General features: G+C 38.9%; 1 protein-coding gene across 1 annotated transcript; it reads right to left on the bottom strand.

Moving 5' to 3' along the window:
- Positions 1-1,159: 1,159 nt before the first annotated feature.
- LOC104262962 (cytochrome P450 7B1) lies at positions 1,160-24,534 on the bottom strand. The gene is made up of 6 exons (XM_009819504.2): positions 24,503-24,534; positions 19,253-19,389; positions 12,385-12,981; positions 11,731-11,937; positions 5,474-5,652; positions 1,160-1,456 (listed from the first exon to the last, which is right to left on the bottom strand). Exons 1-6 carry the CDS (start codon positions 24,514-24,516, stop codon positions 1,160-1,162), a joined length of 1,431 nt encoding a protein of 476 aa, XP_009817806.2. The 5' UTR covers positions 24,517-24,534.
- Between the last annotated feature and the right edge of the window lie 714 nt (positions 24,535-25,248).

Raw genomic sequence — 25,248 nt, 5'->3', positions numbered from 1 at the left:
CTTCTGTGGCTGCCCATGGTTTTCACTTGCTCAAATTTTGGCCCCAGGGAAGAGCCTATTTTCCAATTTGTAAATGGACAAGTCTGTTTCCAAACACAGGTCACACTGCTCTGCCTATGCATAACTTAGGTACAGTAAAACACTGTTAAAAAGTAGTTTTAGATACCACACTTGCCCTTGAAGCCTTCTTCTTCTTTTGCCTTTTTGGAGAAATGAACAAATACAAGAAATGGCCAAAATAAACACACGGATGTGTTACTAGGAAAACGGTCAGACAAACAGAAGGTAATTTTTGAGATGATAGAATCGTTTCAAACAGACTCATGTATTTTCTCCCTGAAGAATATGCTTTTTTGGCTCAAAAGGCAAAATAGATAATTTAGGCTTGATCCTGAGCCTATTAAAATCAACAGAACCTCCCTTCTGACTTTAAATGACTGAAAGAAAAAATCATGGGTTTTAATTTCTTTGCATTGCACCCCCCCCCAAAAAAAAAGAGAAGCAAAGCATTCACCCTCAGTACATAAAACTGAAGTCAGAAATGTGTTGCCCCTAAGACATTCTTGCAAATCATCCCCTACCACCCCACACAGCTTCCATCACATCTCCCAAATAAGGGCTAAGACACTCAAGGCCATGAAGGCAGCAGAGTAAATAAGAAGTTAGAATAATAATCACTAAAAATTCTTTCACCCCCTAGAATTAATTTCTCCCTTTCTTGCTATTATGCTTCTATAAGCAGATACAGAGATGCCCCCAGATGGTAGGTGTATGGGACATCCCAATCTAACAAGGAGGAACCCCTGTGCCGAGCCCGTTTCCCATATAAATGGCCTGGATCCAGCTTGATGTCATACTCCCTGTAAATCCTACTTAACTCACGGCCAATACTATGGGGGTCTGTCTTGTAGGGACGTTGGGCTATTTACTTGGCCAAACTCTTGTCACCTCACCTCACTACTCACCACTCAGGCAGGACAAATTGAGGTTGTATGTCCCTGCATCTGACATCTACCTCCAGCCCAAGGGCTTTTCTCCTTAGAAACAAATAGAAAGGAGGTAAAAGCAGAGAGGGAAAAGCAAACATTTCCAAAAATACAAAGCTGAGCGAGGAAACAGAGCAAACATGGAGATGAGTAGAAGGCATATAGGCAGCTGCTCACTTTCTTAAGGACCTTAGCTTGTAACGAAAGTCAATATCAACGTCTGGCAGGAGGATACCAAGGCCCATACGACTGTTATCAAGTCTGACAGCTTTGTTTTCCACTAGTTCTACATCGAAATGAGCCAATAGTAAGAAAAGAAACATCTTCATCTCATTCATTGCAAGGAACCTCCCTGGACACATGCTGATCCCAGAGCCAAAGGGCATTAGGAAATACTTTAGTTTTCTTCCTGCCTTGTAGAACGTGGTTTTCTTCTTGCCATTCTCTATGTATCGATCGAACTTATACTCCTGAAAATAAAAGAGAAAGAGAGAGAAAGTGCAATATCTAACAAGGCAGTTACATGAGTTGCTTTGTTTGCACAACGGTAACGCTTCTGAAACCCAGAAAATAAGATAAAGAGGAAGACAAGGAGCTGACAGCTTCTCCTTTTAAGCTGGTTCCCTCAAGTTTCATTAACTCACATTATCTTCCCTGCAAAGAACATTCCTTAAATCCACTTACTTAGCTTAGCCCTTTTACATCAAGCTCCTTCAACTTCCACGTCTCATCCACTGAGTGTCTGGCCTATATTGATTGTAATTAGATTTTGACCGCTTTGTAGCAGGGACAATGAACCTTAGTGGAAGGACAATTTTCTCGTAAAGCATCATACGCGCTCAGTATGGTACATACATCATGAATACGGATAATCTGCCAAATTCTGCAAATGCCTATGAATAAATTAATGCATTGCACTGATCTTGTTCTTGCAAGCAAGAGCAAAATCCATCCTTCTTTTGCACCCAGTGGTGCAGATTATTCGAAAACCAGACCCGATGCTTTGCAGTCAATTTTCCCTTCAGTTGGAGATGGTTGCTGCTTAATTTGCCACATCTGACCTTCAAACGGTTTCCTCCGGAAGCTGCGTGCAAAGCAGGACAACCGCCAGTGACTGACCATTATAACGACAGTGCTTTCAAGTAAGGCTTGAGGTTGTGCTTGTAACCTATATTCCATAAACTGAACATATTTCTGACTGTTTTCCAGTAGCAGTATCCCTGTTTAGAGACAATTCATGGTTTTGAATGAAGGAGATCTGGCATCCTCACTCAGTCAACGGCAAATTAACCACTTACAACATTCTCCTGCATGCTTTGAATAAAAATGACAGACACTTCTTGCTTATGGTCACTCATTAGCATTTGTCCTGCTTTGCATACATCTGCTATAGCAGCAGCCATTTGGAGCTGGCTGGGAACAAGTCAGTCACACAGAAACCAACCACAACTGATTAAAAAAAATACACCACAATGAAAAAGACACTGATATTGATCTACCCATTAGATTAAAGGCTCTGAAAACCATGCACTGCAGGTCGAGAACAAACAGTGGCAGGGGAGGTGGTCTATGAGAAAGGGAACAAGTACAAGGTGCACTGGAGGGGATGTAACTTCGGGTGTTGAAGAACAGGAGCTTGTTTCTCTAAATGGCAGAGGCCTGGATTTTCCTCAAAGTTAAGGGTGATTATTTGTGTGTTTCCACGGAGAAGTAATTCTTTTCAGTCTCTTTGAACACCCCAGCCAAAAGGAAGCATGCCATTATTTTTTTTCCTGCTAAGCTATTGCTTTGTTTAAAGAAGCACAGTAACAAATGAAAGCCCAGAATACCACTTCTTCCTTAAAAAAGATTCACTTCCTGAAATGTAAATCCTGCTGGTCTAAAAAAGCACTGCTAAATATGAACTGCACTAGCTTAAAAAACCAACCCAACCCAACCCAACCAGAGCTCTTCACTTTGTTGGAACATTTCCACAAGGTGTATTCCTGGCGTCTGGAGCAATTAAGAGCTGTGGTATTGAATACATATAGACATACTGGGCCAAACCTTATGCCTTCTTTGTCATCTTAAGAGCCATCTGAGAGTTGTAATTGCTTTTAACAAAAAATAAATTGCTGTCTAAGGAATTGGAAAAGCAGAAAACAAGTGTGAGACAGGAATGCAGGCAATGACAGTGACATCAAACTCATGCTTGTGTTGTTGAAGCCCCTAGGATTGGATAGCTTTTTTTTTAAAGCTAGTTTGCTAGCTAAATAAAGACTGATTTTTGATCATGAAGGAACTTTTAGCCATGCATGAGGCCTCTTTGGAAGTGACAGGGTGGATGATGGCAAGAAAAAGGTGAAGACACTGAGCAAGAACAGGAGACGAAGTTCTGTGTGGACAGCCTGCTAAGAGTATTATGAAAACTGAGCAATCTCCTACGATTGATATAAGTATCTCTCTGTCACATCTCGTATTTAGCTTTGCTTGGGAAGCCACCATGCAGAGTTTCCTGCAGGGTTTCCTGATATTTCACTCTATGGGATTCGCAGAGTTCATTTACTGAGCTCTATGACTCAGCTGAGTTAGGATTTAGGGGTTCAGTTACCCACTTTGTAAAAAACTGACTCATTTATTTAGTCTCTGGTGAGTGGAGAAAGAGGTCAGCAATATATGCTTACACTTACACAACATGGTGCCAAAGCAGAAGAGAGCTTGAACTTAAATTTATGTATCCAGGAGAAAAGCATTGCTACAAAATTATCTCATCAAGCTGCCTGTTTTCCCAGGAAAGTTTTCCCTAAATACATGACAAGCTCAAGACTGCACCTTTCAGAAAATTCATTCTCCATCTCTATCTGATCCTCAGTAGTTATTGTTGAAAGCACACTGCATATTTTAAGAACCAAACAGAGCAGTGATTTCCCCACTTTTCGAGAAGGCCCATGTGCTGAAATCAATGTACTGCAATGTGTGGATTGCTCATTCACTATCAAAAAGATAAAATATATGAACTAAAGCTGTACTGTGAAAGCTGAGCAGAGCTGATACTAAGCAGATATATTCAAGAAATGGAAATATGGTAATATATTCTGGCAATTATTGGATAAGGGAGGGGATCAGTTTCCACACTCATGCTTTTGGTCTAGGACCTAAACAAACAGATGGACTTTTGACAAATCAATAACGTTCTCCAAAATAAAGTGCTAAGAATAAAATGAGAAAAAGCTTATTTGTTAGTTGTTACTTTTTAAGGATAGAAATATTAATCAACTATTTGCCAATATACAGATTATTTTTTAAAACCCTCATTTTTGTCAGTGGGCTTTGTCTTCATTTTTGGGTGTGGACAGCCAGCAGGGCCCTCCTGGACATCACTTCCATTTCCTTGGCTCCAGTGTTCATCCCTGTGACCATACCTTACTCCTGCTAATTCCAACACGCTCCACACCTCCTCTCACTGACTCTGTTGGAGTTCCTGCACAGTGACATGCTGTCCTGCACCAACAAGGCACTTGAATCTCATCTTCCCTCTGCAACCCCATATGAATATCTTTATCCTTAAATTCCTGAAAGGGAGAGCCTCAGAAGCAATGCCTCTAACGTGGGTTTTCTATAAACGTGTAAAAAATTCCAGCTCCCTTCTTCTTCGGCTCAAATGCCAAGGATGGAAATCAGCATGGCTGGGAGACAGCCGTTCGCTTAGGAAAACAGGGAATGGATCAGGTATGGGCTCTTGCCTCTCAGGCAGAGAAGGCATTTAACAGCCTCAGGGTGCACCCTCACTCTTCCTCCATGGTGCCGTGGGCTGGGGACAGCAATCCAGGGGAGCAACCTAGCCGAGACAAGGACTATTCAATTTGCATGCAGGTGGTGAACTTCTAAAGGCGTCTTAAGGCTGAGGCAGGGTGGATTAATTTCGAGTCTTTGATACTCATTAACTCAAGCGTCAGAGAAAAATACAAGGAGATGACACAATTACCCTCCGAGCTTCGCTGCAGAGCAACAGCTTTACAGTCTCAAGTTCACAACACTCTACTAATTGATCAAGAAGGGGTGAACCCCTATGAAGGGAGGCGAAAAAGCATAAGGCTCAAGTAAAACACTGCTATTATAAGGCTTCAGAGAGTCAATGATGCTTTGGGGGCACTTAGCTAAATGGCCCACATTATTTGGTATTTAAACCACCTTCTATTATCCAGCCCTCTTTGGGTATCAAATGATCCACTGACAAACAAAACCCACATTTAGCCTAAAGTTTATGGTAGTCAGTGTGCGATTGTCAATTCCTTTGAAAACAGTCGCAGTCAGTCTCATCACCATATTTCTCTCTTCAGGCCATGAATCCTTTGACCTATAAGGCCCTAGAAAATACATCTGAAAGTAGGAAGATTTGTTCCACAAGAAGGAACAGCAGTAAAAAAACCCCAAACCCACAGATCACAAAAGGCTTGGCTGCTGCGATGTGCCTGGAGTAGGAAGAGTAGCACCAGCTGATTGTTTACCTTAGGATCTTCATAGACCTCAGGGTCCATGTGCAAAATCTGCGGGTAAAGAGCTATCCAGTCTCCTTTCCTCAAACCGACTTCTTGATTCCCTTCAAGCTTGAGAACAAAATCCTCCTGGCTGATGCGAATGTTCATGGAGGACGAGCACATGCGTAAACTCTCGTTTAAGGCACTCTCTGCGATTAAAGAAAACCGGAGGGGGGGAAGCGTCAGAAATATGGGAGATGATTGGAAGTTATACATGGCTACAGCTGCTGAATCTCGACAGGTTTAGTAGGGCAGGCTAAAGGAAAAAAAAGGAAAAAAAAAACACAAACCAAACATAAAGCAGAGACCAGGAGGAGGCAATAAACAACCCTGCAGGGCTGGGGCGGGGAGCCACGACACTGAACCTCCCGATGTGATTCTCACTGATGGTGCTGAGAAATCTTGTTGGCTGTAGGCAGCACCGAGTTTTGGGTGGAAAGTCATTATTCAGGCATCACGTTGAAAACAACGCAATCAAAAGACACGAACACTTTATGCATTTACATGTATTTTGGAGGTTGAGGGCAAATACCAGCGAAAGCATCCACGGAGCTATCTAGCTTGCCTTTCGAAAGCTGTTGGATGTAATGGCAGGACTATATGTTAGAAAAAATAATTTCAATTCTTAAGTCCATAGTCATTCTGAGGATTTAAAAATTTATTTATTTTCTTTTCAGTGCGCTACACTGCCAAATGATAATGTCTGTTATGGTCAGAGTGAATGAAAGCAATTCATTATTTGCCTGGTAATTTTAAGAGAGAAAGACACTTTTAATTGTCCAAGAGAAAACAAAACATAGTCCTTTCAGGCTTAGGGAAAGCAAGATTTCCATCTCCACCATCACATCCTGGAAGGCTCCAGAAGCTGAATGTCCTTGCTTTCCCAGTGGCCTTCACCTTTTGCTCCTAGCACGACAGATTTTATGGCTAATTTCCGGCAATTTATCCTGGCAGTTTGAGGAAGAATTCCTTTGGGAATAATATGCATAATTTGCATAAATCATTCTGATAGCATGTATATCAGCATGTAGCTCCTGTCTAGGTCTGCATCTCTCACTTTGTAATCAAAACTGACTATTTTTCCACCAGCGTGTATGGGCGCTGTTATATGTGACTTGATTCGTTCTAATCATCAGTGTGAAAAATAGCCTAAAATAGGGTTTCATTTGCACATAATAATCCATTTGTGTCTACATTTATGTTCTGTGATATCAAATAAGCCTTCTCTAAGTGTTCACCAAGGCACTGTAACCACTGCACCCAAAAGGTTAGTTTATTAGAGACGGTAGCTATCCAGTGTAGATGCCTCTGAAAAAAAATAATAACAAATGTTCTTTCACTAAAAATTAAATCTGGTGCAGCATGCATAGCAAATAAAGTGGCCCTGGATGCTTTCTTGCAGGAGGTTTTTCCTTAAGCATGCATTTGTCTAAAGAAATGAGGCTGCGGTCAGCTTTGTGTGGCCAGCGCCGTGATTCAATGTGACGTACAGTGAGTCTGTGCATATTCTTTTGGACTGCCTTCGTTACTATAATCAGGCAGAGTCAAATCGGCTTGTTGGTGACGAAGCCAGAAAAGAACCCTGGTTCCAGAAGATGGCCTCTACTGCGGATAGCCACAAGGCACCTGACACGATAGATTTCAACTGGCAGTGCTCTGGCTACAAAACTTTACGCAGTACAAAGAAAGGGTCCAGCCTCCGCTCCCAGACTGTCTTCAACCTGCAGAAAATGAAGCTGGTAACCCCGCGCTGGTCCACCACTTGGAAATGGTGGCGACATAAGTAGCGACACCAGAAATCAAGTGAGGAAGGGGGAAGGAGGGGAAAAAAAACAAAAGAAAAATAATTATTAAAGCACTGCTGCGAAATAGCAGGTTTATGTTTAACCGCCCAAGCGATGCGGTCACATCCTATCGGCGGACATCCTGCCAGAAAGCGCGGCAGTCCCTGCCCGCTGCCGGATCCCAAATGACAATTGGGCAGCATCTCTTATGCAGAAGTTAATCACAATAATGGAGCACAAAGTGTGGCTTAGCGGTCAGATCGTAAATGACAAATCTGTTTTACCTTCCAGTACCAGTTACGTGTGGAAGGCGAGCTTGGCTCTTGCTCTGAGCGATCATGCCGATAATCATTAGATGACAAAAGTAATGAGTCACATTATGATCAACAAAAGAGAATGGAGCTTATATGGCTTTGCAGGCTCACATTAAAAAAATAGACAGTCAGCTTTCCACAAATGCCAGAGCTATACATTGAGAGGAATGACAACTGCACAATAAAACTGCAGCCTTTACTTGCAGTTGTCATAGTTCAGCAGACACCAGCCATCGCCGCTGACAGACCAGCTGGGTAGCTTGGGAGGCCTTCCATTCTGCACCGTGAGGTACAGTAAATTATCCAGCACGGTAGAGCAACATCTGTTTCTGTGCTTGTGCCGAACAAACAAGGCAATTTAAAGCATACCAAGGGATAACCAAGCAGCAAATGAACATGACCCTCATTTTCCCCCCCCTTCTTACACACATGAGATGCTAAACTTCACTGTGCGAGCGCTACATAAAGAAGCCAGGCTGTTGTTTGATAAGGTGTTGTCAGAGAGATTTTACATATTTTCTAGAGAGAGAGAGGAAAAAAAAAGAGAGATATCTCTCTCATAGTATTGTTATTCTTAGAATCCTCCCACTTCTCTCTTCGTTTCTCTTATACTAAAGCTAGGACTCAGCTTCCAATTCATTCTAGATTTTTTTTTAAAAAACTGTTTCAATATACTTATAAATATTCAGTCTTTAAACCCTAATTTGCTATACTTAGTTCACATGCCTTCAAGCATTTGTCTTCCAATTTCCACTGAATAAATGCGTACTAATGAGAAATAGAGCAAGCTGCTGAGGCAAAGCTGGGTGACTTGAGCCTGGCCTGCCACCAGCTTGTGATAGGCAGGCAAATTGAGTTAAAATGAAAAGTCTTGTCAGCTGAAATACAACATGGTAGCCAAACAGCAAGCTGTCAATCATCCAGCCAAAACAAGGGACTGCAGGTAATAAAAGGTCATTGCGAATCATAAGTGCATTTGGCTTTCGTAGGCAAGTTAATTTTAATTAAACATGATCTCTGTCTGTAAATGTTTTATAAAACTTATTGTGCATAATGGATTGTTAATTTTACACTAACACATAGCAGGTAATAGGGTACTATAATTATTAGAGTGTATTGTAGGAAAATAGCTATCGAGTATGCAAATATTTTGGGGGGGTCATCTACCCACAGGCATCACGGTGTGCCAACACAAACGATGATCTGAAACAAATACATTTGCACCTTTCTAAGAACTGAATGGTGCTGCCCAGCCCATTCCAGGAAAATGTATTCATTTCTCTCAATCCAACCAACAATTTCAATGCTTAGCATTTGTGTTATGACTACGCACCCTGTATTAGCTGTTCTTTGGTTCCTACTCTTTCATGTGTACGAAACAATTTTTCAAGCTGTGCTCTTTTTGCAGGAAATATCTGGGATTCAGCAATGACCTGGGGCAAGAATACTTCACCGTATAAATGAATGGACTAATATTAAACAAACGAACTGACTAAACATGCCTAGCATTAAACATGCACTAAGTATATCTCTGCTTTACCCTTTGCATTTCCATTATAACCATAAAAACCGACAGACCATTCTCATGTGTCGTTTACCATATTAGAGCTCCGTTGTGAGCCATAATGACTAATAATGTATGTTACTCTGCGCACACAAATATGCGCGTTTGGGTTTCGGAAAAAAGTGTTATGTAGACAAAACAAAGTGTGCTGTCCCAGAAATGCCATTGGAAAAAAAATAATCAGGGCCAAAATGTGCTAGTTTTGCTGTGGGTTGAAAGCTTTTTTTTATTATTATTAAAAAAAATCACATACCTGTGCTTTGAATTTAGAAGTAAATCAGGCCACGTTGTTCTCTAGACCCAAAGACCCATAACAACAACATTGCTTCCTGAGAAACGCTTTTTAGCCATACTTGCTTGTTCTTCATAGCATGAAGAATCAAAAAAAAGGCTCTTGTTATAGTAGGCCAAAAAGAGGACGGAGAATCAGAGCATTTAAAACAGGAGAATGAGATGACAAGGTGATGAAGGTACAAGAATCCCACCTGGTCTGCCTTACTCGAGAGCAGGGACACAAATACCGGTTTTCTGTGCTCTGGGCTGGCACGGAGGGGTGAGAGGGAAGAGGCAAAGCTCAGTCTCGGAGGCTGGGGTCAGTGAGCTGCAAGGGCAAAGGCGGTGCTGGCCCACAATCTTCCTGTGACGTGGGGATTTTTGGTGCGCAAGCAATGCAAATTGGGACCTCTGTACCTCCTACACATTTATTAACAAAACATCCCTTTCCCCTTTCCACTGAAGCATGAATTTAATTCTCTTATGGTACAGATTTTTTTTCTATATTATTATTTTATGGGACAGTATCCAGCCCTTTATGACTTAAGTGCCGGAAGAATTGAAATCTAGCTTCTGTTCATACCACATTACATTTAATGCGATTATAAAATTTAACAAAAGTGTTACAAGAATACTACAAAGTAGGATGTGGCACTTTTCTCTCAACACATAAATCAAATGTTACCAAGGTACTTCAAGATTTCAAGGAGCAGCGGAGGAATGACACAGTTAATGTTTTAAACTGTTCATACCATTTTTGCACCAGATGGTTTTAGTGAAGTACATGCTTTTATTTTCCTTATTCCTACACTTCTGGGGTGCTTTGTGGGCTTTTTCTTTTTTTTTTTCCCTTTCCATTCCCATCTTGGTCTCCAAATACAAAATAAATTATCTCTTGATCCTTTTGATGCTCAGTAACTTTCCTTTCCTATTATTTTTTGGTGGATGCTAACTGATGCAAAGCAATTTTACTTGTGTTCCTTAAAAGTACATCAAATGCTTAGAATGTCATGTTATTCTTCAGAAGTGTTCTTGTCATCAGATATCTCCCCTACTTCAAAAGCATCTCCATCAGTTAGCGATAAATCTGCACCAAAACAGCCGTGACTCCAGATGAAACCAGCTTACTAGACTCATGCTACAGAAGATAAACATCAACGCTCTAACAAAAAGCAACCGGATCAATCTCGATTTTGTAGTTGTACTATGAGAAACAATTCAAGTCTGAACACAGGTTCTTGATACATGCCACGTTGGATGGTCCTGGAGAATGGCAGCCATTATATCCAAATCAAGCTTAGAGACTGTACTGCTCCACCACCCTGTCTTGACACAGCTTCTTTTAAGAGTGGAAAATCAGTTCAGACCATGAGCTACCAAAACATATAGACATGAGCTCAGTTTTAACAGGGGACTGGTTTCAATATTTAAAAATAAAAGGAATATTGAGCCTTTGTGCTTTTATTCAGCTGTTGTCTATCCTGCTAATGCTACCTATGGAGACTTTCAGATGCTTAAAGGTTAGGTTCCTAGCCTCTACACCCTCTCTCCTTCCTTGGGCTAATTTTAGCATTTATCTTGCCAGCGCCTGTGCAGTAGCAAACAAAGCGAAACCCTCGGCTGATGCTCTGAAGGCCTATCCAGCTCCTGGATCAAACTGCTTCTAAAGGCAAGTGGCACAGTTCTCTTTCTGAAACACTGATCTAGAATTGGAAGATCTGTATCTCACTTAAAGCTCCTTTATTTTGAATCAAGGTACTTTTTTCAATACTGGAAACACCATTTCTATTCTATAAAATTTTACCTTTTTATATTTTATTCAGAGGCATTGCTCAACTGAAGCCCGCTTTAGAAGCCTTTTGTTTTGTTAAAGAGAAAAAGAAACTGCTTGTGAAAAAAAATACAGTTGCAGTTTAAATGCATTATCCCACTTTAATTTCAGAAAAGGGTCTTTCTTGGCAGTACCATACAGAAGTATTTGAAATGCATTAACACTTCGGCAGATGCTCAGAATCAAACAACTTAATAGGCATCAACTTTTTTTCAAATAATTGCAAAGCTTCGATTTAGCCTTTTGCATACCTTGCATAGTTAATTACCTAGGCTTTAATGTTTACATGCAATGAGAGTATCTACAGCTATAAACTACATAATTTATAATTGATGTAAATGGGTGTTATTATGTCAATTAGGCAGCTGTGTCCTCCACCTTCTCAGTAAACAGAAATGAGTGATAAACTGAGTTTGCCGGGAGAGCCCCTCTTTTCTTCCTAACAGATAAAAATAAATTACCTAGGTAGACCAGGTTGTCCAATTGTTCTCTGGTGAGGTGGATGTTATACGTGGGCCCTCTCTTTTGACCTGTTGACTGCAGCAAATGGTCAATCTCGTCACGCACCGCTGCAAGAGCTTCTGGGTGCCGCAGAAGATAATACATGGCCCAGAATGTAGCTGGAATCGTGTTTCCCACAGAGGCCCACAGGAAGGCAAAATGATGTGCTGAGAGAAAATAAGTGAAAAGGAAGATTAATAGCGTTTATTACACTGATTAGATTTGCAGTGTGCTAATTAAAAGATGTTAGGACACAGACCCAGCCAAGGATCAGTGAATGCTAATGAGGACCAATAGGCTTCTGAAGTCTAATTTTCTGCTTAATGAGAATAGTTTGAAATGTAATGTCGGGGGGGTGGGGGGAATAAGGGGAGGAAATGCAGCTCAGTTATAATCTTTCTCATTATCACCATTAAGTATCTTGTTTTACCACCTCAGCACAAAAAAAAAAAAAATCAATTATCATAGAGGGTTGTTTCAGAGTAAAACATTTTATCATTAGCCAATTAGAAAGAACATAAAAAAATTTCAAGGTCGCCATTTTGCCTTTTTATTTCAAAGGTCTATAGTAAATTATTTTATTTTAGACAAGCAATCATTCATAAGTTTCCTACCTGCTTTGTCATAATCTCCAAGCAGCTCATATTTCTCAAATATATCTTGTCTGGCTTGGACCACTTTTGACCCTCCCAGCCATTTTGTCATGTTCTGAAGTAAAAAATGATGTATAAGCTCCTTCCGAACCTTCTTGGTAGCTCCTAGCAACTCAATTGGTATGTTTGCAGCTAAATAGGGAAAGCTGGCATCAAACTTGATAAATTTGTCTCTGATTTCACTAATAACTTTGTGGCCATCTGCAGCAGGAACTCTTCCATACAGTGTTACAAAACTGGCTTCAAACATTACAGAGCAGCAGAATTTGTACATTTTTTCTGTTTCCCAATCTGTTGCTTGTGAGCATTTCCATTCAAATATATCCTGGAGATTTTTCATCATGTGGTCAGAAATGATATCCAAAGGCTTGCCTTGTAGATACTGGTAGATTCTGTGCAGGTTTTCCTTGAGATCGGGGAACTTTCCTTTCGACAAGGATGGGTAGTCAAAAGTTTTGGAAGCCATTTTATCAGCGAATTCATGAAATTCAAGTTGCTTGCTATTTCGGATGACATAGACATACTGAAATGGGTCCATGATAAAGGTAATATATCTACCTGAATAGAAGAAAAGAAAAAAATAGACACACGTGCACTTTCATAATCTGGTGACACTTTCAGAAGTAACAACTGAAAATAAGCCAATATCTGGAACAAAAGCATGCAGAAAATCCCCAAAGCAAAAATCTGCAAAGCAAAAAAAAAAAAGGCAAAAAAAAAAAAGAAAAAAGGAAGATGTGACAAGTTTTATTTAGATTCTCCTTGTCAGGATGCAGATTCCACCTGTGTACACTTTTATGGCTCTTCTAAAATCAGTGTGAAACCATTTCCATGTAGACTGATCTACTGTTTTTTCCAGTAGTAGGGTGTGATCTCTGCAATGGAGGCACGGAAATAAATCATTTACTACTCTAGTATAATTCACGAAAATACATCGTGGAGTCGTAGCAGCATTTGAAAATTGTAGGTTTTTACCAGCAGAAAGGGAGAAACACACACATTTCACCTGCATGGAGGGAAGTGAAAGCGGGGGCTGGGGTGGAAAACATGCCACCTAGGCAGCTTTTCTTCAGGCAGATGACACAGAAACTCAGAATCTGCCGGTTACAGTGTTAACTGCACGCTGCAAACCCCCAACATTTAAAGCCCCTCTCACATCTGTTTTTTTCTTGAAGTTTTACCAACTTGTTGTTAAGAATGTGCTTAGTATTTCTAAAATGACTACCTCAAGATGTGATTTTGAAGCCATAGGTTACAATGGAATAAGATACCATTTTTAACATGGGTGCCATTTTGGGGTAGACTCTGTCCTACTGCTATCATCCATTGTGCCAGAGTGCACCGACAACTTCCTACCCTTCCCAAGGTACTCAGTGAGGTGACACAGCCGTACCTTCAGCTGCCTGTACAGGGGAACAGGATTGCATTGAGTTTGATGCTTTTTCAAATTGCCCATGCCAGAAAAGTCCTGCAATTTCTCCCTAAACTTTAAGTCAACGACTGAAGAAGAGCATTTTGGTGAACTATCATGAATCAGAATGCTAACGCTCCCAAAGCTCAGTTAAATCTTAACTCTTTATAGATGATTCCCATGTTAAGTCTAAATTTAGAGTTCTTGATTCTTAACTCGAATGGAGAGGTGCATTAGGGAAAAAGGGTACCCATTAAAATGTACACATCCTCTGTGAAATATCCCAGTTATGAACTCAGGAAAACAGCAAAGCTCCCAGCACTTACAGTCTAATTCTGTCTCACTAAAGGGACAAATCTCCTTTGATTTTAATGGGAACACTACATGCTTAACAGAGGACCAAATTTGGCTCTGTGACAGATGTCCTGAGATAAAGCAGTCACTACCACTAAAAATGTCAACAAGTATCCATGGTTACCATATAGTGATATTTGAATTATCATAGTTATTCCGTATTCTGACTTGTATATACACACAGTGCTCTATGGTAAATCTGGGTGCGCTCTGGACTTCCTCTGCAATTACCAGCTGCCAGAATTTCCCCCCAATTCCATCCACTGCAATCCCAGCAAACCAGTAAGGAAACACAAGGGATAAATCAAGACAGAATTTGACCCCCTTCTATGTCAACAGCATGTGAAGGTTTTTAAGGTACTCTTAGAGTTTGCTTTACTGTAACATAACGCATCATAGATGTAAATTAATTTTAAAATAATAAAGATCTGAAGAAACCAGCATGAAAAAGAGATCCTGAATACCCAGTCCTCTTTTCTGACCATTTCTTCCTTCCCAGACCAGAGAAGCTGACAGGAATTTTTAGTCTTGACCTTTGCAGGATGTTCGTTAAGTCCTAGAATTGCTCTCTCTTTCCAGCTTTCATCCACCCGTCATGCTCTTTATTGAGGCTACCATCTTTGCGATCAAAGCTTAGAAAGAATGCCCATTGGAGCAATTTTTAATAAATAGATTTGGAGTGTTATTAACCCTAAAGATGAAAGCTGGCTTCCTAACTTTGCATTTACAGGGTAAACAATTTAAGTTAAGATTTTTAATTAATATTAATTTAAACCATCTGTCCACCATCTGCTTATTTCTGATGCAAAATATGAGTTTCTTTGTGATCTTTAATCAGACACTTAGCAAACGCACATCAATTCTTATCATTTTCAAGTAAGAAAATTATTTTCAGCAAATGAGTTTTCAGACAAACAAACTATTTTAGCAATAATTTAAAATCAAAACTCACGCAACACTAGCACATACTTTGAAAAAAAAAAAATCTCTGAGAAACAGAATATCATGGATCCTGATTTTTATTATTCTCATCAGGTTCCTGGTAGCAAAAAGTAAGTATGTACCAAAATATAATTAATTTTGTAGAATCAATTTAGGCTCCAGACCACATCAATGCAAGTCAACAATATATATATACACATAAAGCAAAATACTTTTGTTACCGTATTTAGTAAAGGTCTATATAGTCAGAAAAGTGGAATCCCTCTATAACAAAGACAGCGTGTTTACATACCTCCCCGAGAATCTTAGATCTCTTAATTAGAAAAAGACTAAAATCTAGAGCTAATTAACTGCAGTTAGTAAGTTGTTGTGAGAGTAGGTATGGGAGCCTTCAGCAATTGCAATCATACTCGCACACAGATGCACTACGCGGCTACACCGGTTACCCCAGTCTCTTCCATACAGGAACAGATTGCTAATTATAAAACCATGCCCCAACATCTCCTCTACCCTGAGCAGCAAACATCCAAACTGGAACAAACTTTCTCTCCTCAAGATATGATTTTCAATTTTATAAGTGTCAATATGGTTCTTAATTTTGCTTTTTAAATCCTGTCGTTGTCCCTGATGAGGTCTCTTCCCACCGATGGTCCCTGGTGGTGTCAGAGACCAACAAATGCAATTCTTTCCTAAAGTTACCAGTTATTCGGTATTTTAAAATGTAGCTTTCTCCCCCCCACCCCCACCCCCCCCCATGCCTTTCCACTGCAGCTAATGCCAACAACCACCTCTTAAAAGTAGTCTTTTCTGAAACCTATCCAAAATCTTGATGCTCATGAGTTTCCATCAGAGTACCGGTAAAGGTAAATGCCAGATCATCCAAAAGTGGAGGCATATCACATGCTCCACGAATCAGGAAAAAAATCTTTCAACACAAAAAACTAAGTAGACATGTCCATACAGAAATGTCACACTCCAAATCCCAATAGTTTAAATCACTGAGCTATTTTATTTAGTACCGTAGAAACAAGTCAAAACAAAAGACGTATCCTTGTTTCTGTAAAAAGCCCTTTATTTTTTTTTTAAATATGGCTATAGAGAATTCATACTTCCTCATCCAGTCCTTCAGTCTGCATTACACCCATGCTACAATTAGCCTGGTTATCTCCCTTTAGTTCATACGGTCTCCTAGAAATAGAAGATTGATGTGGAAAATATGAAAATTGTCAACTTTGGTAAATCCGAGCACAGAAGCCAGTATTTGTATGATAGTTAAGAAATTACTCTAATAATGCATTCTGGAGCTTTTTAATGCTAATGATGAAAGACAAGCATTTCAGATGGCATCTAATGATGGATGTTATTTCGGTAATGCTTGCAGCAGGCTTCAGCTTCATAAGGAGTTAATGTAAATTACCTTTTGCCTAAGACAGAAAAATGTGATATGTTACTGTAGGTGTATCGTGATTTAAAAGAAAAGAATGACTTACAGCAGTCTTCGAAAAGGCAACTGTGCTTGGTAAAAACCCCTAAGATTATTTTATTAAAAGTTGAGTTAGTCTCAGAGAGAGTGTTGTAAGGTTTGGTATCATTCCTAATAACTTGTCGGGAAAAGGAAACAAAGTTTAATCCCGAGAAGCAATGACAAAACTGTTTCAAGCTCTTTAAGTTCTTACCTAGCCGTCTGCCTATGCTGCTGACCCTTAACAAGCAGAGAGGTTGGCTTGGGAAGTATGATCATCTCAACAACACAGACTCTCTCTCTCCTTCCCCTCCTTATTCTTTTCTTTTTTATCTTTTTTTTTTTTTTTTGAAGACTATCGCATTTACGTAATCGTCCTCTTATTAGGGAGATTCTGCTGAACTGCTGACAATGATGTACAGTGGTGCTTCGCCGGCGTGACGTTTGGGGAAAACGATTCTGCTGCACCACCACACAAAACCAATTAGAGAACTATTTTCTGCGACAGGTCAGGAATTTACATTGTTTCTCATAGAAAGATGTGCTTTTTAATTTCTTTATTAAAATGACATCCATGTCCCTTGCGACTTTTGGGGATGACAATCACTTGCTCATCACATGGGAAAGTACAATCAGCGAAATCGCATTACCGGTACGGGGCAACGCCAGAAACTCCAAGCATCGCTCCGCATTTTCCAAATGAACTAGTTTGAGAACCAATAATTAGAACAATATATATTGATAGAATTTTTTGACAGGACCTTTAGACACCCACCAGGGGGGTAAAGTAATGATAGTCCATATACAGCAGGCTACACTATGTTTGCCAAACATACAAACATCATCTTTGTCAAATCAGTAAGACATATAGAAATCCTGCACGTCTTTGGATCAGGACATGATAGGAGGTACTAACTAGCTTTGGCTTCTTCCTTGACTTGTGGATGACAAACTGTTTCTCCTTAGTGAAGTCCTGATGGTCAGTATTTTTATACTGAAAAAGTAGTATCTCTGATATGACAAATTCACAAAATCAAAGATTTCCCTGCATAAGGCTAAAATGATATCCACAACTCACTCCATTTACCTCAGTCTCTATCAAGGAAGGCTTCCTCAAAACACCTGAACACAGGGAGATAAGTTGAAACAGAATTTTGTTTACCATGCAAATAGAAATTTGTGAAACTATATTACACTCATAGATGGCTTAAACACACAAATCTCTAAACATAGTCTTGCATAAAATAATAAAGGGGTGAAAGAGAAATAAATATTTGATTAAACACATTAAGGATTCTGAAATACGACTGCATCTGGTTTTATCAATGTACTAAGGTAGTCTCTGAATTACAATTTTTAATCTGTATTCGTAAGACGCCACAACTGGATATAGCATGAATGTACATTAACAATAAAAAAGACTGTATTTCAACAAAAGTTGGTCTTTTAATGCGTCAAACTAACTTTCAAGATGGAAAAAAATCTGACCCAACAAGTTTCCAAAGAAAAAACCCTGAATGAATAAAAAAATCACACATTTAATGGCAGTAGAAATGCTCTTCCAAAGGAAAAAAAAAAGAACATATTTCGTAAGAGGAAGAAAAATTTTATTAATTAAACATAGGACTTGCAATTTAATTAATTGACTTTTGAAGAAAAAAAATGTTTTTATTGCAAAGTATTACTTATATGGAAATATAATCTAATGCTACTGCCATGAAATTACAAAGCCAACTTTATATTTTACATTTTCATTTGAAACTCCCTAAAAATACAGGAATAGCTAAAAACGAGATAGACTTAATTCTGAAGTTGATCATTTGAACAAGGGTATCAGCATGTAAAGGGGCAAAAGATCCACTACATCCACCTACACTATTAAGAGTTTGCCTTTTTCTGAACAGAGGAAAATATGGAATTTTAAATCGACTTTAGTAAAAAGTACATCTGTGGATATATATGTATATATGTAAATTTATATATTTAAGTTTCATTCAAGATTCCAGTTTCATTCTATGTTTTTCTTCTACAGCTAAGTGTCTACGTGAACTCACCCAAATGTTTGTATTCGAGTTAGTGTAGTAATACAGCTATAAATACAGAAAGCAGCAAGGTTATATCATACTTTATTATATTGTTATTTTCAGCAAGCATGATCAGAGTAAGCGGCTGGCAACGGCAAGTTTCTGTGTTCCAGTCCTGATTGTATCACTGAGTCAATGTGTCATTCATTCCCTTGTGTTCCTGTCAACCAGTTGTAAAATGTGTGAGAACATATTCTGCACTTTTTTTCTTAAGTGTTTTCTAAATTTAATCTGATATTTTTCTGTGCAGTGTCAAGATGATGTTAGTTCTCCCTTCTTTAGGAAAAAAAAAAATACACAATTAAATGTGCTGGCAAAATCTATGTTCATACATTACATGCCTACAAATTCTGTCAATACGCATATACACCTATAGCTGTATATAAATCCACATGCTCATAATTATATCCTATGGATACTTTTTATGCATACGATACATGTGAATTTAAGTAATCTTTATTGGCCTATGCTACACAAAAATGTTTTTGGTTCAGGAAGATTCTCAACTAAACATTTGAATTAGTATTCAACTTCACTGATGGAAAATATCAAGAGAAATACTAAAATATTTCTCACCAGCAATATGTACAGTGAAAATATCTCCAAGTTTCTTTTGCTGATCCAGTAAGAATTTGAAAGCATCTTTTCTAAAAATCAAAGCCTTCCCGAGGTAAGGAATCCAGCCATTTATTAGCGGGGGCTCTCCAGTCTTCCTGTTAAAAACAGAAAAAAAACAAATAATCAGGAATTAACTTTGGCATGAGAGCAACTTATCTTTCTATTTATTTATTACACTTAGATCCACCATCTACAAATATAATTCTTGCAATGTAGTAAGTTGTACAGAAAGTTCTTCAGATATAATGGCAGGTTAAATCTTATCACACCTCTGAGCACAGAAGGCTCTGTGTGGTGATTAGGAAAAATAAGTGAGTGAAATTGAGATGCATTGGACTACAGTTATTACCAGCAAGTTACGAACACAGAAAAATGACAATCGGTAGAAAATCTCCCAGGAAAGAGTCCTCTCATTTTCAATATTTGGTGTGTCAGAGGAGGATGTATCAGAAGGCAATTATGACAGATTTAGGTAAATAGGATGCTGACATACCACACAAAACAACTAGCCTTACCAATAACGTTTTAAGAATTTCAGTTTACCAGCACACAGACCAGCTACCATTCTAATTAAATATCTTTAAAATATAGAATAATAATAGAGGCCAAACATTTACCATAATAAATCTTAGTCTCCGTATAATCTCCTAAAATAGGAACATGAATGAACAGTTTAAGATGAAATTATAGAGAACGATATTTGCATCCCTGTCTAAAAAAGCAGCCACGGTGTGTTAGTTATGTTTCTGGAATAGTATAAAATACCTTTTAAGAATCTAGTAAGTTACATTTTTCTTTAAAAAGGAAAAAAGGTTCCCACACTGTCCTGTTCCTGACTGCAAGTAAATGTCTTTCCTTCGTGCTGGTCTTTAGTTGCTTGAATCTGATTTACAACAAAGAAACATAAAGCGTGCTTGCTCTGGAAAGGATTAAAACAAATATTCACGAACAACTCTGCTGCTACATCCCATCTGTGAAGGTGACTTATACTACATGCAGAACAACTCATTCTGATTAAACACAAGATATTTACTAGCTTGGATCTAATCAAAGATCAAGGGATCACAAGCTTTACTACTATCATACACAGCATGGATTTTTATGTAGCTGGATTAACCCTATCATAGTCACAGTCTCCCTTGAACTGCTGTAATAGAAATGGAAAAAAAAAATGTCAACATGATATGCTGCATTTAAAATTTTTATTTTTGTAATTAAAACTTTCTGAGCAGGAAATTACAAGGGATTTGAGCTCTTATTTTAAAAAGTTGCTATAAATTTAATTCACAGATAAACAGATGTGGCCAAAATGAGTTGCATATCACAATCTCTTTCTGTTTAACTGACTACTAATTCTGAGTGTTAGTTTTCAAGAACATCCTTTTGTCCTCTGGAAAACCAGTAAACCTACTTGTCCAAATCCAACAATCTCACAGCCAACACATTTGCCCTGGCTTTTTTGTTTCTTTGGGTTTTGTGGCTTTAGGCTTTTGTTTGTTCTGTGGTGGTTTTTTTTTTTTTGTTGTGGAGAAGGTGGAGTGCCTCATTTTTCAATACCTCCCATAAATCACTGCATTATCCATCTGCTAGCGGTCAAATAACAACACTATTTACTCAAGTGGTCCAGAAAACTTTGTAACAGTTAATTCTGTATTAAGTGAATGCAAGAAAACAACTAATCTGAGATTACACGAGAGGGATCACCAGCCCTGGAAGCATAACAGCCCACTCGATACCCTCAATTATCCTCTCCAAGCCCAGAAGAATCTGGATGATTTACCCATTTTCTTCCCCCCCCAGACTATTAAGTCCTGAGAGCGTCCTCCTTTCACTTCCCGGGCTGGACACTACATCCCGTAAGTAGCATCCTGACAAATATTTAGATAGGCTTTTTGTCATCTTCTAATTGAATGCATCTAATTTCACCCTCCATGTTCTGTCATTCGGTCAGAAGCTGTATTCTTCACAAGCTCTCCGCCGGGTAAAAAGGAGGCAGCTCAGAAATCCAGGGGAAAATTAACTTAATGCTCCAAGTCTGCGGGATCACATCAGGGAGACATTTTGCTATCGCAAAGACGTGAGGGTCATCGTTCGCTTCAGACATGTTTAGCTCAGCAGCAATAAGCTTAACACTGTTAAACACCATGTCAAAGCTACGTGGCTTTCAGAGGAAAATATAACACCAGTTCAACTTACGACCCACAGCAGACTGATAACAGAAATGTGTCTTCATTTCTAGCTTTCCTTCTCTTTGGAAGATGGAGGTCACCTCATGACTTATAGACGTCTGCCAACACACAGCAAAGAAAAGAGAGCCGCGTATATTTTAGTGCCTCCCAAAATACAATGCTTCGCTGCACAAACTTTTAAGCAGCACAGTTCAGCTGACGCCGGCTTCCTGGAAGACTCTCACCCCCATCCCAAGTACCTCCAGAAGTTCCCGTTGCCTTCAGATGCTACACTGAACCGTAAAAAAAGCCCACAGAAACTTTTATTAGTCAATTAATTTGTTTATGAACTTTAACTCTGGACTCACACTTCACAGCCATTGTAAAATTTTACAATTAGGCAAACCATTACAAATGTTAAAGTTACATTTTTCTCACGATATAATATATATTGTTGTACCAAACGTAAAATATAGCTAAGAAACATAAAAGAGCAACATGAAGTGTTTTGATGGCAATTTAGGATTGCAACATTTTAATTGAAGCATTCAGAACATCACACCAGATTACGTTTTAATCAGACCTAGTTTAACTGCTTAAATTCTAATTCACTGAACACACCTTGTAATATTCCCAGGCCTTTTCACGCGACGTTCCTGTTTTTTACAGATTGGGCTAGTTTTGCTTATATACAGGAATATCTTTACTTATCTGAGAAGCCTCTGAACTCAGTAAGATTTAACGGACCTTACATATGTGAGTGGATTTTGCAAATAGAGCATCAGCAACATGTCCAATGCAATCTATAAGTAGACGGATCAGTTACAAAGTGGAGGAAAGCAACGCTGTTCTATCATCCATCGTTGCTAAATGAATAATTTCAAATGGCATTATGCAAGAATCAGCTGGCTACAAATACAGCCTGTAAAGAGAATTAACAGATTTTGATAACTGTAATTTTCCTTTGCTTTCACAGAGAACAGATACTTCCTTGTTAACAAGTAATGAAGCTGCAATGTCTACTCAATCAAAGAAGGAAAGTTTTGCAGTTTGTTTGCAGTTTCCTTAAGGGAGGTTCTTCAGCTCACCCAAACCACAGAAGTCACTGACTCAGGTGTGATTATTTAGCTACTGAGGTAAGGCAGTATTAAAAAATGTGGATGTTGTACCTATGTCTCACTTATGCTAAGCAGCAGTGATGCAATAAAGCAGAAGAAAAATGGGCTGCAACATAAATTATGTGAAAAATAGATTAAATTTTTTTTTTTTAATTCAACGTCTCTAAACATTGTTTTCAAATAGTGGAAGGGAATTATTTGGGAAACCCAAACAAGGTCATTTGTTAAGCTCTGTGAAAATTAACATATTTTTTTTTATTGTAAAGAAAAAAACCTAAAGATTCACAAGCAAATAGACTTTGCCAACGTTATCTCTCATAGAAATATTGTTGCTTTATAAAAGCACGCAAGACTATTCTTTTGCTGGTTACACCACTTCAGCTCCTCTGCAGTATAGGGCATAGGATCTGTGTAAATGAGAGGAGAATCCTTCTCATTTCACTGGTTATTTGTATTCCAAAGGAGCAGATGCCTTCCAAATTATGCAAAAATCCACAGCGCATCTCGTACTATAGCAGATGAACAGGTTAATTTTTCTCTTTGCACATAATAAATCATAAGTGCTTTAACACCCATAGTCGCATTTCATGAACATAAACCTTCTGTTTAATAATGTCTGTTTACAACTAGAATCAGACATACAGTAATCTCTTGCCTGGGATAAACATTAATCCAGATCTGTCTAGAAAAATTATACAATTCATTACCATAAGTAATCTCTATTGTGCCCTGTGCTTAACCTTCATCTCTTTTCCTGTCCCATAATCTTGCAAATCCACCGGTGGTGTATGATTGGCATCTGGTGTTAACGCAGCCTTCACTGCACACAGCACAGCTGAAAAAGCCCTACATGAGCACATCACTCTGCAGGCTACCGCCCGTTCAGCTGACCACTTCTTAACAACTTTCACCAAAGGGTGAAAAAACCAGCAAGCTGGGGAGAAAAAGGTCTAACAATATCATTTGCCACTGAGGGGTCATTTTCACTTTCCAAGCCATGGTCACCATCCACAAAAATTAAAGGTATCCATCTGATTTTCCTATAGCATCTCTGGTCAAACCATCACATACCACGTCCAAACTGGAACACACCATGCCGGGGGACTTTAAGGAATGGAAATGGATGGGTACAGAAGTAGAACAAAAGCTATTATGAACATGTCATGGCAGTTTGAGATTATTCACAGGCTCGATCACAATATTTAAGCAACAAGACATGACAGACAGTGTCTTTCCAGGGGCTTATGAACACTCTAACTGTGAGGAAAAGAATGAGGCCAAAGGCTTCAACCCCAAGAAAGGTAATCCCCAGAAATGTGGTGTCTGGAGTGTCTTCTTGTATTATGAGAGAGAGAACACAAGAAACTTAGGACAGGAGAAAGCCAGCAAGTCTATCTTCCTATTTTTTTTAATTTAGCAGTTACAGTTTTCCCCTCAGACCTGCTCATAGCATTAGGTGTTTTGTATCTATGGGGACAGAAAAAAAATAATCTTCCAAATATTTGTCCACAACACTATTTTTTGATACTTACAAAATTATGCATTCCTTAAATACCCCGTCTAGATAATCTGCCTCTGTGACCTCCTGGAACTCTAAATTTTCCAGGTTGAGGTATGAAAACGTATTTGCTGCAGAACAACCCAGATGAAAGGTTTAGCAATATACAGTCTTCTACCTTTGAATTCTCAGCTTACATACCTCCTACAGAGGTAAGGACCAAACGCTGCTCCTATCTGATCACTATTTGCAGGCTTATGTAGAGTAAACAGATGCATCAGGCCAAGTCTTCACAGAGAGATGCAGATGCGGATTGACTCAGTGAAGAAGAAGAAACAAGAGCCCTGGGCTGGAAAAAACCTCAAGCTGCCACCGCCCATACTTTCTTCTAGGTAAAGTGATTTCACGCTGCAGTACTGATAACCTCCTCTTTTTCATTAGTATAAAGATCACTCGTAAAAGAAAACAAAAAAGACTCAGGAAAAAGTAGCAAATACACTTTTGAACACACCAAAGAGAGAAGAGTTTATCTGCGCTCCCAAAAAGAGCAGTACAGCAAAGACAGACTCTAGTGGTGATGCGAGACAAACTGGGAGAAATGCTGATGAAAACAAACCAACCAACCAGTGAATATTTATAGTGATTTTTTTTTTTCTCCACAGAAAATTGCAATCCTTTTGTTGAAAAATTTTCATATCAAGAACTTCTGGGATTTTAATAAAAATACATTTTTTTTCTGTAAAAGCATACAAGCTTTTTGTTGCTAAGGACTCTAACTTGTGTTGCAATTGGTTCATCACAGGAGCCTCTTTTTCTTTCCTCTCTTCCAGTAATTTCATTTGGGTCATCCCCAAATGTAAAAAAAAATACCAGTACTCAACAACTCATTCAGTAGCTCTGAAATACCGCTCTCTAGGAAATCATATTCCTTGGCCATTTTTTAGGCTACATTATCTCAACAACTGTAGGTTGACATTGTACATATAACCTCTTCTATTACACTTCAAACCTGTGTGTTGAAGGACACATCCACAAATTCAACCACTACTTGTATTGACTGGTTGGGATATTGCCTAAAAAGCCAAAAGGTGGGTAAATACCACTGTGGGAAAGTTATCTGAACAGCTTAAAAGTGGAAAACCACTGAAAAGCCCTTTTGGCTCAGGTTTT

This window comes from Gavia stellata, chromosome 3 (genome assembly GCF_030936135.1).
Source record: "Gavia stellata isolate bGavSte3 chromosome 3, bGavSte3.hap2, whole genome shotgun sequence".
Taxonomy (NCBI): Eukaryota; Metazoa; Chordata; class Aves; order Gaviiformes; family Gaviidae; genus Gavia; species Gavia stellata.
Note: the sequence above shows the minus strand (reverse complement) of the source record. Positions and strands in the feature narration are given on the sequence as shown.

Bases quoted from the DNA above. Each gene is read 5' to 3' on its own strand.
- LOC104262962 (XM_009819504.2), bottom strand. The intron at 11,938-12,384 runs GTAGGAAACTTA...ATTTTCTCTCAG, and splicing joins TGGAGATTATGACAAAGCAG to CACATCATTTTGCCTTCCTG. The intron at 5,653-11,730 runs GTAATTTATTTT...CTTTAATCGCAG, and splicing joins GGACAACCTGGTCTACCTAG to AGAGTGCCTTAAACGAGAGT.